Genomic DNA, 12545 nt, shown 5'->3' on the forward strand with positions numbered 1-12545 from the left:
GTGGTGGGATCCAGAGAAACTGTAGGCTTTGTATAATTTCTATATAGTGGCGGCTTTAGGGAATTTCATACTATGCACAGATCGCACCTCTGTCTCTATGGCGGATCGGTGCCATCTGCCTCCTGTAAGGCTCACATTCCAGCAGCGTTCTGTACATTACCTTGTGCCGTCTGGGTCTGCACAAAGGTTTTGATGAGAGTATCTGTGGTCTGCGTGTACAGGGACAAGGCGTAGCGCAGAGACTGGAGGTCCGGGCTCTTCTCCAGGAAAGTCTTCTTAAGGCCGTTCCCTCCTGCATGGAAGTATTGCTGAAAAGTAAGAGGAAGGGAAGCTTAAGACTAAAAACCTGTCATGAAACCCTGTCCCAAGACCATGGTATATGTTCCCATACTACCCTCGAGACAAAAGGGCTCATCTGTGCGGAGCCCCTACGCCTTCTGTGTGGTCAGCCAGCACATACCTTGATCGTGTCCAGAGCCAGATCCATTACAGCACATTGCTTCGGGGTCAGACTGCGGGTCTCTTCTCTCACCATATGATCCTGTAAGGGCGGAAAGGGGTTTAATAATGATAGTAGGATGTTGCTACCAGGCACAGATAGCCAGAAGACGTCTCAATGAGCCGAACATATGTATTGGTGATGAGTGGGAACTACCATGCTCGGGTGCTCGTAACTAGTGATGAGCGGGCACTACCTTGCTCGAGTGTTCGGTACTCGTAACTAGTGATGAGCGGGCACTACCATGCTCGGGTGCTCTGTACTCGTAACTAGTGATGAGCGGGCACTACCATGCTCAGGTGCTCAGTACTCGTACCTAGTGATGAGCGGGCACTACCATGCTCGGGTGCTCTGTACTCGTAACTATTGATGAGCGGGCACTACCATGCTCAGGTGCTCAGTACTCGTAACTAGTGATGAGCGAGCACTACCATGCTCAGGTGCTCAGTACTCGTAACTAGTGATGAGCGAGCACTACCATGCTCAGGTGCTCAGTACTCGTAACTAGTCATGAGCAGGCACTACCATGCTCAGGTGCTCAGTACTCGTAACTAGTGATGAGTGAGCACTACCATGCTCAGGTGCTCAGTACTCGTAACTAGTGATGAGCGGTCACTACCATGCTCAGGTGCTCAGTACTCGTAACTAGTGATGAGCGGGCACTACCATGCTCAGGTGCTCAGTACTCGTAACTAGTCATGAGCAGGCACTACCATGCTCAGGTGCTCAGTACTCGTAACTAGTGATGAGCGGGCACTACCATGCTCGGGTGCTCAGTACTAGTAACTAGTGATGAGCGGGCACTACCATGCTCGGGTGCTCAGTACTGGTAACTAGTGATGAGCGGACACTACCATGCTCAGGTGCTCAGTACTCGTAACTAGTCATGAGCGGGCACTACCATGCTCAGGTGCTCAGTACTCGTAACTAGTGATGAGCGGGCACTACCATGCTCAGGTGCTCAGTACTTGTAGCTAGTGATGAGCGGTCACTACCATGCTCAGGTGCTCGGTACTCGTAACTAGTGATGAGCGAGCACTACCATGCTCAGGTGCTCAGTACTCGTAACTAGTGATGAGCGGGCACTACCATGCTCGGGTGCTTGGTATTGGTTAAGAGAAATTGGATGCTCGGATGGGCGCAAATCAAACAACCAAGTATAATGGCAGTCAATGTGGAACGCAAGCATTTTTCCAGGAAATCTTTGGGAAAAATGTTCGCGTTCCCTTTTGACTTCCATTATACTTGGGTATTCGAGTAGCGTCCAGCCAATCATCCAACTGCTCTTAAGGAGTACCGAGTGTCCGAGCATTGCTCACACATCACCAGTATTTATCCACATGGAAACCTATTGTATTGGAAATTAAAATAATATATACAGCATATCACAAAAGTGAGTACACCCCTCACATTTTTGTAAAGAATTTATTGTATAATTTCATGACTCAACACTAAAGTTCTGACCCTTTGATAACATGTACAGGGTCAGTGTGCAGCTGGTATAACCGGGTAAATCTGGTGTCCTATATATCAGCACAGTCATTAATGTCTAAATTGCTGGCAACAAAAGTGAGTACACAACCCTAAGTGAAAATGGCCAAATTCTGCAGAAAGTGTCAATATTCTGTGGCCACCATTATTTTCAGCCACTGCCTTACCTCTCTTGGGCATGGAGGTCACTGGAGCTTCACAGGAGCCGCTGGATCCTCTTCTATCCTCCAAGACAACAACACGTAGCTAGTGGATGTTGGAGACCTTGCACTCCTTAACCTTCTGTTTGAGGAGACCCCACAGATGGCTCAATAGGGTTTAGGTCTGGAGACGTTTGGCCAGTCCAGCACCTTTGCCCTAAGTTTCTTTAGCAAGGCAGTGGTAATCTTGGAGGCGTGTTTGGGGTCATTATTTTGGAATATGAAGGGAAAAGATCATGCTCTGCTTCAGTATGTTATAATACATGTTGGCATTGATGGTTCCCTCAATGAACTGTAGCTCCCCACAGCACTCATGCAGCCCCAAACCATGAGCCTCCCACCACCTTGCTTGACTGTAGGAAGGACTGACTTGTCTTTGTACTCCTCACCTGGTTGCCGCCACACACACTTGACACCATCTGAACTGAATAAGTTTATCTTGATCTCATCAGACCACGGGAAGTGGTTCCAGTAATCCATGAGTCTGCTTGTCTTCAGCAAACTGTTTGCAGGCTTTCTTGTACATCATCATTAGAAAAGGCTTCCTTCTGGGAAGACCGCCATGCAGATCAATGTGACGCAGTGTTCAGTGTATAGTCTGAACACTGACAGGCGGACCCCCCTACCCCTTCAACCTCTGCAGCAATGCTGGGAGCATTCATACATCTAGTCTGAAATGAGAACCTCTGGATATGATGTAGAGTACTCAACTTCTTTGGTCGATTATGGCGAGGCCTGTTCTGAGTGGATCCTGTCTTGTTAAACCACTGTATGGTCTTGGCCACCGTGCTGCAACTCAGTGTCAGTGTGGTGGCAACAATTCTTTTATTCAGATCCTGAAAGAATTCTTTCCCATGAGGAAACATGATGAACTTCCAGCGTCCAGTGCGAGCGTGTGTGTGAGAGATAACACCGAATGTAACACCCCTGCTCCCATTTACACCTGCCACCTTGTAACACTCATGAGTCACATGACACAGGGGAGGGAAAATGGATAAATGGGTGCTCACTTTTGTTGCCAGCAGTTTAGACATTAATGGCTGTGTGTTGAGTTATTTAGCAGGCACCAAATTTACAATGTTGTACAATCTGCACACTGACACTGTACATTGTATCACAGGATCAGATCTTCAATGCTGTCCCATGAAAAGTTAAAATAAAATATTTACAAAAATGTGAGGGGTGTACTCACTTTTGTGATATCCTGTATATGCGCTATTCTACAGGCTTTAGGTGTGCAATCCTGGCACAGATTGCCAAGATTTACCAACGCCACAAGAGGGCGTCAGAGTCCACTACACGCCGGGCTTAGCCAGCCTGCTCTAAATGTAACTTTCTCAAAAAAGGTGGCGTTTCAACTTCTCAGTATTTTCAAAATCTCTGCTTGCTGCCATTGAAGGTGATTATTCACCCAGAAGGTGAACACCTTTAATAAGCCCTGCACTTGGGTTAGGCGCAGTTCACACTGGCGTCTGGAGTTGTGAAAATAGAAAAACTAAACGCCTGCAAGAAATGTATAGCTCCTATGATGGGTAGCAATGGTGCCAGGCAGACCCCATTGACTATAATAGTGGAGGTTTGGTATCCTTTTGGATGGTGTCATTTTAACATTTTTAAAAATAAATCCCAAAACAAAACTATGCATCATGTTGGAGGCTTCAATCCAAGTGTGAAGCCTGGACATGATCACGATTACATCCTGAGGTTGTTGAGTGCACAATTAATACGTCCTTTCACAGACAGTAGAGATCCTGAAATTAGTAATGTACTAAAACACAATGCCACGTTTTATCAAACCTCAAATGTCCCCTGAAAAAACTTCAATTACATACAGATGACCGATAAACACTGGAGGCGAAACCACGTGACTTCCCAAATGTGACATGGTCATTTTTAGGGATCGGCAGTATAGGAGTGGAGAAGGATCGGCACCGTGTATTACAGGAGAATAGGGGTGGAGAAGGATCGGCACCGTGTATTACAGGAGTATAGGGGTGGAGAAGGATCAGCACCCTGTATTACATGAGTATAGAGGTGGAGAAGGATCGGCACCGTGCATTACAGGAGTATAGGGGTGGAGAAGGATCGGCACCGTGCATTACAGGAGTATAGGGGTGGAGAAGGATCAGCACCCTGTATTACATGAGTATAGAGGTGGAGAAGGATCGGCACCGTGCATTACAGGAGTATAGGGGTGGAAAAGGATCGGCATCGTGTATTACAGAAGTATAGGGGTGGAGAAGGATCGGCACCGTGCATTACAGGAGTATAGGGGTGGAGAAGGATCGGCACCGTGCATTACAGGAGTATAGGGGTGGAGAAGGATCGGCACCGTGCATTACAGGAGTATAGGGGTGGAGAAGGATCGGCACCGTGCATTACAGGAGTATAGGGGTGGAGAAGGATCGGCACTGTGCATTACAGGAGTATAGGGGTGGAGAAGGATCGGCACCGTGCATTACAGGAGAATAGGGGTGGAGAAGGATCGGCACCGTGCATTACACGAGTATAGGGGTGGAGAAGGATCGGCATCATGTATTACAGAAGTATAGGGGTGGAGAAGGATCGGCACCGTGCATTACAGAAGTATAGGGGTGGAGAAGGATCGGCATCGTGTATTACAGAAGTATAGGGGTGGAGAAGGATCGGCACCGTGCATTACAGGAGTATAGGGGTGGAAAAGGATCGGCATCGTGTATTACAGAAGTATAGGGGTGGAGAAGGATCGGCACCGTGCATTACAGAAGTATAGGGGTGGAGAAGGATCGGCACCGTGCATTACAGGAGTATAGGGGTGGAGAAGGATCGGCACCGTGCATTACAGGAGTATAGGGGTGGAGAAGGATCGGCACCGTGCATTACAGGAGTATAGGGGTGGAGAAGGATCGGCACTGTGCATTACAGGAGTATAGGGGTGGAGAAGGATCGGCACCGTGCATTACAGGAGAATAGGGGTGGAGAAGGATCGGCACCGTGCATTACACGAGTATAGGGGTGGAGAAGGATCGGCACTGTGCATTACAGGAGTATAGGGGTGGAGAAGGATCGGCACCGTGCATTACAGGAGTATTGGGGTGGAGAAGGATCGGCACCGTGCATTACAGGAGTATAGGGGTGGAGAAGGATCAGCACCGTGCATTACAGGAGTATAGGGGTGGAGAAGGATCAGCACTGTGCATTACAGGAGTATAGGGGTGGAGAAGGATCGGCACTGTGCATTACAGGAGTATAGGGATGGAGAAGGATCGGCACTGTGCATTACAGGAGTATAGGGGTGGAGAAGGATCGGCACTGTGCATTACAGGAGTATAGGGGTGGAGAAGGATCGGCACCGTGCATTACAGGACTATAGGGGTGCAGAAGGATCGGCACCATGCATTACACGAGTATAGAGGTGGAGAAGGATCAGCACCGTGCATTACAGGTGTATAGGATGGAGAAGGATCGGCACTGTGCATTACAGGAGTATAGGGGTGGAGAAGGATCGGCACTGTGCATTACAGGTGTATAGGATGGAGAAGGATCGGCACTGTGCATTACAGGAGTATAGGGGTGGAGAAGGATCGGCACTGTGCATTATGGGAGTATAGGGATGGAGAAGGATCGGCACTGTGCATTACGGGAGTATAGGGGTGGAGAAGGATCGGCACTGTGCATTACAGGAGTATAGGGGTGGAGAAGGATCGGCACTGTGCATTACAGGAGAATAGGGGTGGAGAAGGATCGGCACCGTGCATTACGGGAGTATAGGGGTGGAGAAGGATCGGCACCGTGCATTATGGGAGTATAGGGGTGGAGAAGGATCATCACCGTGCATTACAGGAGTATAGGGGTGGTGAATGATGGGTCCCATGGAATAAAACGGAAAATATGGAGGAGTGACGCTGCGCAGTTGTGAAACAATCGAATGGCTGCACAAGCAGGGACCCAGCACACACACACACACACACACACAGCTACAGCTGCCATTGCACCGGCCGTACCTTCAGCTTTGATAACTGGCCCAGCTCCTTGGCCGCACTGAAAATCAACTGAGTTCCCTGAAAGTGAAAGAGGGAGAGAAGAGAGAAAATGTTATTGACATGGACGACTGATTCTTCCGGATCTCGGTTGCAGTCGCCAGTCTTAGGTGCACGTCATAGTCAGGACCCCTGGATGGTGAAGACCCCTTGGATGGCTGATCGCAGTAATTTCCCATCAGCAGCACTTTGTTGGTCATGAAGATGGCAGATTATTGGAACGCACTGTAACACTTGACTGCATCCGTCCGCCCCGATGTGCAAAGTTTCTTCACTTCCACAAAAGGAGGGCGCTCTACAGCCCCGGAGAGGAGCCGGACAGGCAATGCTGATTTGTGCAATCTCACTGTGGATTGCTTTATTACATGCACGCTCCACCTGCTGTGCCCGATCTCCCCCGCTTTACATTGTACGCCATGAGCCTGGAGGACGTGACCAGGTGAGGACAGTTGTGGTACAGGGGGAGCGGACTCAGTGGTGATGTAGTTCTGATGACACAGGTTTACGCATGTAGCTTGGGTCAACCCTTAGATGGTATGAGATGTCACACGAAGGGTCAGACACAAGGCCTTTCAGGGTAAAAGTGTGCGTGCAGCACAACTATGGGGAAACGGGGACAAGGGTTCCCCAAACTTACCATCTGATGGCAACAGGAGTCCACCCGAAGGAAAGGGGAAATAAAGGTGAGTTAGAGAAGCAGATAATGAGTCCTGTATGTCAAGGCACCAAATGTGGATGCACCCCAAAATCTGAATATAACAATATCAGGGCAACCGAATGGGATTATTATGGCTGATCACCTGTCATCCCTATAGATCCCTACACTGACACAATGTTGGTTCACGACATCAAGGTGTCAAAATTACACTACACTAGTCAGGGCCAAAACATTTGTTGCAGTCACTACCATGCAAACAGCTCCCATATATCAGCATCTTACACCCTTGTAAAGGGATATTGGGGCTCACTGCCCTCATTAGTCCAATAAAATGAGCGCTGGCCCCCAGTAAGTCCACCATGCGTTGAGATAAATGTGCCCATGGACACCTCCTACAGACGATGTAGGGTGCCACATGTTAATATCACAGGAGGTAGCAGTGCTTTTTACTATCCTGCGGATCTAGTGATGGAGGCGATCACTGGGGAGAATTGGTACCTGGAACATGTCCGCTGTGACGCATTTTCCAGGAGGTTTGAGGAGATGTCAGGAGCGGCTGGGCTACCAGAAACCTCTCATGAGCTGATGCAAAGTCTCTCCTAGGTCCCCTCTATCCCTTGTGGCTGAGGGACCTCTTTAGGCACTAGGTATGACATTTGCACCCAATGTCATTCATGCGGTTTCATTGATGGGGAGGACACTCACCGACTGGTCCGTGAGGGGAGGAAGGACGATCATTTTCTCCATCGTGTTCATCACCACCCGCCAGAGATCCTTCAGGACGCGTTTCAGGACAGTCTTCTCACACACGGTGGCGAATAAGGTCAGACTGCAGGAAACAAAGGTCACAATTAGGAAAAGTATATATTGGGCTGATATGGTGGGCACATACTAATAGGGGGAGCAATAGAAGCTGTTTTCGCACTAACTCTGGAGGGGTCTTTTCCTGTTAAAGGGAAACGCTAATAATCAAAATGCAGATTATTATTCAGGATGACTGCTCAGTAATGGGCTCCTCCACCCTGGATCTTCGTTCTCCCCTGCAGACGTCTTGCTTTGTGCTGCCCTTCTCCTCACTGCTTAAACTTCTGTTTCTCACCGGCCTCTTCCTTTCCTTGTGGATTCTTTCTATTCATTTTTACATGTTTGGAAGTTATGGGATGAAGCGTCTGAACGTGAAAGTATTATTTCTCACTTACTTTCCATCTAAGAAGTCCATCAGGGGGCGCAGAACATTGTCTGCATCCTGTGCCACCGTGTTCCTGGCGTTGGCGGAGACGTTCCCGGTGCCCTTCACGTGGCCCAAGATCTCTGACATCTGTTTAATACACTCATCGATCCTGAATTGGAAACTGCGGAAAGACCCCAAAAATATAGACACAAATCAGAGCTGAACAGTTTGCCCAGCCGCACCCTCCTGGCTATATCGGCAGCCTCGTCTGACCTCAGCCCATGTGAGCGGTCAGTATGTACCACACCGACACCGGAGACTTCCCACTCCCTCCTTACTGGAATCATTTATACCATTTATCCCTGACCAGAAGCAGCGCGTGTCCTCAGATCCCTCATTACAGCGCAGCGTCAGCCTCCTTCCTAACCATCCACTTATGAGAACAGCCAGAAATATACTGTCCTTCAAGATTAGAATCAGACAGACGCCACAGGGCGCAGCGTGCGGAGAGGGCGGGCAGCCTGTGATCAGGACCGAGGAGGAGTAAAACTGTCAGTAGTTGGTTTAATACAACCTTTTTCATAACCCAGACAGCTGGCACTGCCCAAAAATGACCCAGCCGTCCCACCATCCGCAGCTCCACTGATCACACACCTAAAGCGCCACTGATACCCGGCAACCTCTTGTAGCTTCACTGATCTCCCCATTATATACCAATAGCTCCACCCATCATACACCTATAGCTCCATCGATCCCACCAATCATACACCTATAGCTCCACCGATCCCTCCCATCATACACCTATATCTCCACCGATCCCTCCACCATACACCTATAGCTCCACCAATGCCTCCACCATACACCTATATCTCCACCGATCCCTCCCATCATACACCTATATCTCCACCATACACCTATATCTCCACCGATCCCTCCCATCATACACCTATATCTCCACCGATCCCTCCCATCATACACCTATATCTCCACCGATCCCTCCCATCATACAGCTATATCTCCACCGATCCCTCCCATCATACAGCTATATCTCCACCGATCCCTCCCATCATACACCTATATCTCCACAGATCCCTCCCATCATACACCTATATCTCAACCGATCCCTCCCATTATACACCTATTTCTCCACAGATCCCTCCCATCATACATCTATATCTCCACAGATCCCTCCCATCATACACCTATAGCACCACCGATCCCTCCCATCATACACCTATATCTCCACCGATCCCTCCCATCATACACCTATATCTCCACCGATCCCTCCCATCATACACCTATATCTCCACAGATCCCTCCCATCATACACCTATATGTCCACCGATCCCTCCCATCATACACCTATATCTCCACAGATCCCTCCCATCATACACCTATATCTCCACAGATCCCTCCCATCATACACCTATAGCACCACCGATCCCTCCCATCATACACCTATATCTCCACCGATCCCTCCCATTATACACCTATAGCACCACCAATGCCTCCACCATACAACACCGATCCCTCCACCATACACCTGTAGCTCCACCGATCCCTCCACCATACACCTATATCTCCACCGATCCCTCCCATCATACAGCTATATCTCCACCGATCCCTCCACCATACACCTATATCTCCACCAATCCCTGACATCATACACCTATATCTCCACCGATCCCTCCCATCATACACCTATATCTCCACCGATCCCTCCCATCATACACCTATATCTCCACCGATCCCTCCCATCATACACCTATATCTCCACAGATCCCTCCCATCATACACCTATATGTCCACCGATCCCTCCCATCATACACCTATATCTCCACAGATCCCTCCCATCATACACCTATATCTCCACAGATCCCTCCCATCATACACCTATAGCACCACCGATCCCTCCCATCATACACCTATATCTCCACCGATCCCTCCCATTATACACCTATAGCACCACCAATGCCTCCACCATACAACACCGATCCCTCCACCATACACCTGTAGCTCCACCGATCCCTCCACCATACACCTATATCTCCACCGATCCCTCCCATCATACAGCTATATCTCCACCGATCCCTCCACCATACACCTATATCTCCACCAATCCCTGACATCATACACCTATATCTCCACAGATCCCTCCCATCATACACCTATATCTCCACCGATCCCTCCCATCATACACCTATATCTCCACCGATCCCTCCCATTATACACCTATAGCACCACCAATGCCTCCACCATACACCACCGATCCCTCCACCATACACCTGTAGCTCCACCAATCCCTCCCATCATACACCTATAGCTCTACTGATTGCCCCACCATACACCTGTAGCTATACTTCCCATCTCCTTGTCATACACCCGCAGTGCCACCGATCCCCCCATCATACTACCATGCTGCCATGATGGAATGGATATATTCTTGTGTATATCTATATCTTGAAGCCCCAGCCTGCTCGATCTGTATCGGTGTAGCAGCCAGGGACACTACGGCTGCTGTGCGACTACTACTCCCAGCATGCACTGACAACCACAGAGTCCAGTTGTGGACTTTTGAATGTTACCAACTGCAGCTGTATTTGCAGGACTAAACGGGTTTTTAACCATATATGTTACTAATTATGGACAGCAATCAGAGATCTTACAAAAGGTGAGGAATGGAGACACTACCTATTGCCAAACACCGTGCTGAGCTCATCCAGGACGTTGTTGAGCTTCACCTGCAGCTCCTTCAGCGTGTCACTGGCCTCAGGATCCAGCTACAAGCAGAGAAAACACAGGATTATTGCGGTGATCCCGCCACATTGTGAGGGTGAGACCCCGTGTGGGGCGCCGGCTCAGATGTGGTCTTCTGGGCATCTCCAGGCGGGCTCCAGATTTAGAGCCTGACCCGGGGTCTCAGCCGCAGACGCTGCCCCTCTTGTGTGCTGGATTTAACAAGCTAGTTATAGAGGAGCGGGAGGATATTCCCTGCTGGAGACATCACCACTGCTCACATCAAAGGAGCAAACGCAGCACAGACAGGGAGCGCTGGCCATTACTGGGAGGAAAAAGATACAGAAGAAAGGGCCAGAAACAGAATGACCAGCTATAGCCAGGCACAGCCACAAGGGGGCGCTGCACCTCAATTACCAAATCACAGGAGGCACAAAAAGCAGTGCAATAATCAGGAGTACCTCATTATACAGCGTCTGCAAGAGCCAGTGCACCTACCCTGCCCTCATCATACGCTGATACTGCACCAAACCACTCCCATAATGCACCTCTCCTGCCCCAAACCACTCCCATAATGCACCTCTTCTGACCCAAACTACTCCCATAATGCACCTCTCCTGCCCCAAACCACTCCCATAATGCCCCTCTTCTGCCCCAAACTACTCCCATAATGCACCTCTCCTGCCCCACACTACTCCCATCATCATACTCTCCTGCTCAGAACCACTCCCATAATGCCCCACTGCTGCTCAGAGCCACTCCCATAATGCCCCTCTCTTGGTCAGAGCCACTCCCATAATGCCCCTCTCTTGGTCAGAGCCACTCCCATAATGCCCCTCTCTTGGTCAGAGCCACTCCCATAATGCCCCTCTTGGTCAGAGCCACTTCCATAATGCCCCTCTCTTGGTCAGAGCCACGCCCATAATGTACCTTTCCAGCTCAGAACCACTCCCATAATGCACCTCTCCTGCTCAGAACAACTCCCATAATGCACCTCTCCTGCAAGAGTCACGCCCATAATGCACCTCTCCTGCTCAGAACCACTCCCATAATGCACCTTTCCAGCTCAGAACCACTCCCATAATGCACCTCTCCTGCTCAGAACCACTCCCATAATGCACCTCTCCTGCTCAGAACCACTTCCATAATGCACCTCTCCTGCTCAGAACCACTCCCATAATGCACATCTCCTGCTCAGAACCACTCCCATAATGCACATCTCCTGCTCAGAACCACTCCCATAATGCACCTCTCCTGCTCAGAACCACTCTCATAATGCACCTCTCCTGCTCAGAACCACTCCCATAATGCACCTCTCCTGCTCAGAATCACTCCCATAATGCCCTACTCCTGCTCAGAACTACTCCCATAATGCACCTCTCCAGCACAGAACCACTCCCATAATGCACCTCTCCTGCACAGAGCACCTCTTTGAAGGTTTATGTAAGGAGTGCTCAGTAACCAGAGAGGGGGGTAAGACTTAGAATATTCACAATTCTTAATTAGATGGAATGTGCCATCTTCTGCCGAGTTCAGACTTAATTCACCCCGAGCCCCTCGATCTGTAAAATGCACCGGAGGTTAATAAGCAGTACAGGAAATCAATGCTGCACCGCGGGACCCCGGGAGACGAGAAGTGACGGGAGATTAATAAAACATTGATTGATGCTCCGGATAGCGCTGATTGCTCAGACTCCTCAGCAGAGGTCGGGGGACTCCTGTGGTGAACGCCGCAGCTAAAAAGGAATCCCACAGTGAACGGCGGAAACCT

At 49.5% G+C, this 12545-nt stretch overlaps 1 protein-coding gene across 4 annotated transcripts in view; it reads right to left on the reverse strand.

Annotated features, from left to right (window-relative positions):
* Positions 1–12545, reverse strand: part of UNC13B (unc-13 homolog B) — a 436326-nt gene that overhangs the window by 5589 nt on the left and 418192 nt on the right. For all 4 annotated transcript variants that reach the window (XM_075327051.1, XM_075327042.1, XM_075327033.1 and 1 more), the window contains 6 exons: positions 10730–10818; positions 8067–8219; positions 7573–7696; positions 6174–6230; positions 461–541; positions 161–308 (listed from right to left, as the gene is read on the reverse strand). In XM_075327051.1, coding sequence (XP_075183166.1) covers positions 161–308; positions 461–541; positions 6174–6230; positions 7573–7696; positions 8067–8219; positions 10730–10818 — 652 coding nt within the window. The remainder of the gene's footprint in view (positions 1–160; positions 309–460; positions 542–6173; positions 6231–7572; positions 7697–8066; positions 8220–10729; positions 10819–12545) is intronic.

The sequence above is a fragment of the Anomaloglossus baeobatrachus genome, chromosome 1, assembly GCF_048569485.1.
Source record: "Anomaloglossus baeobatrachus isolate aAnoBae1 chromosome 1, aAnoBae1.hap1, whole genome shotgun sequence".
Taxonomy (NCBI): Eukaryota; Metazoa; Chordata; class Amphibia; order Anura; family Aromobatidae; genus Anomaloglossus; species Anomaloglossus baeobatrachus.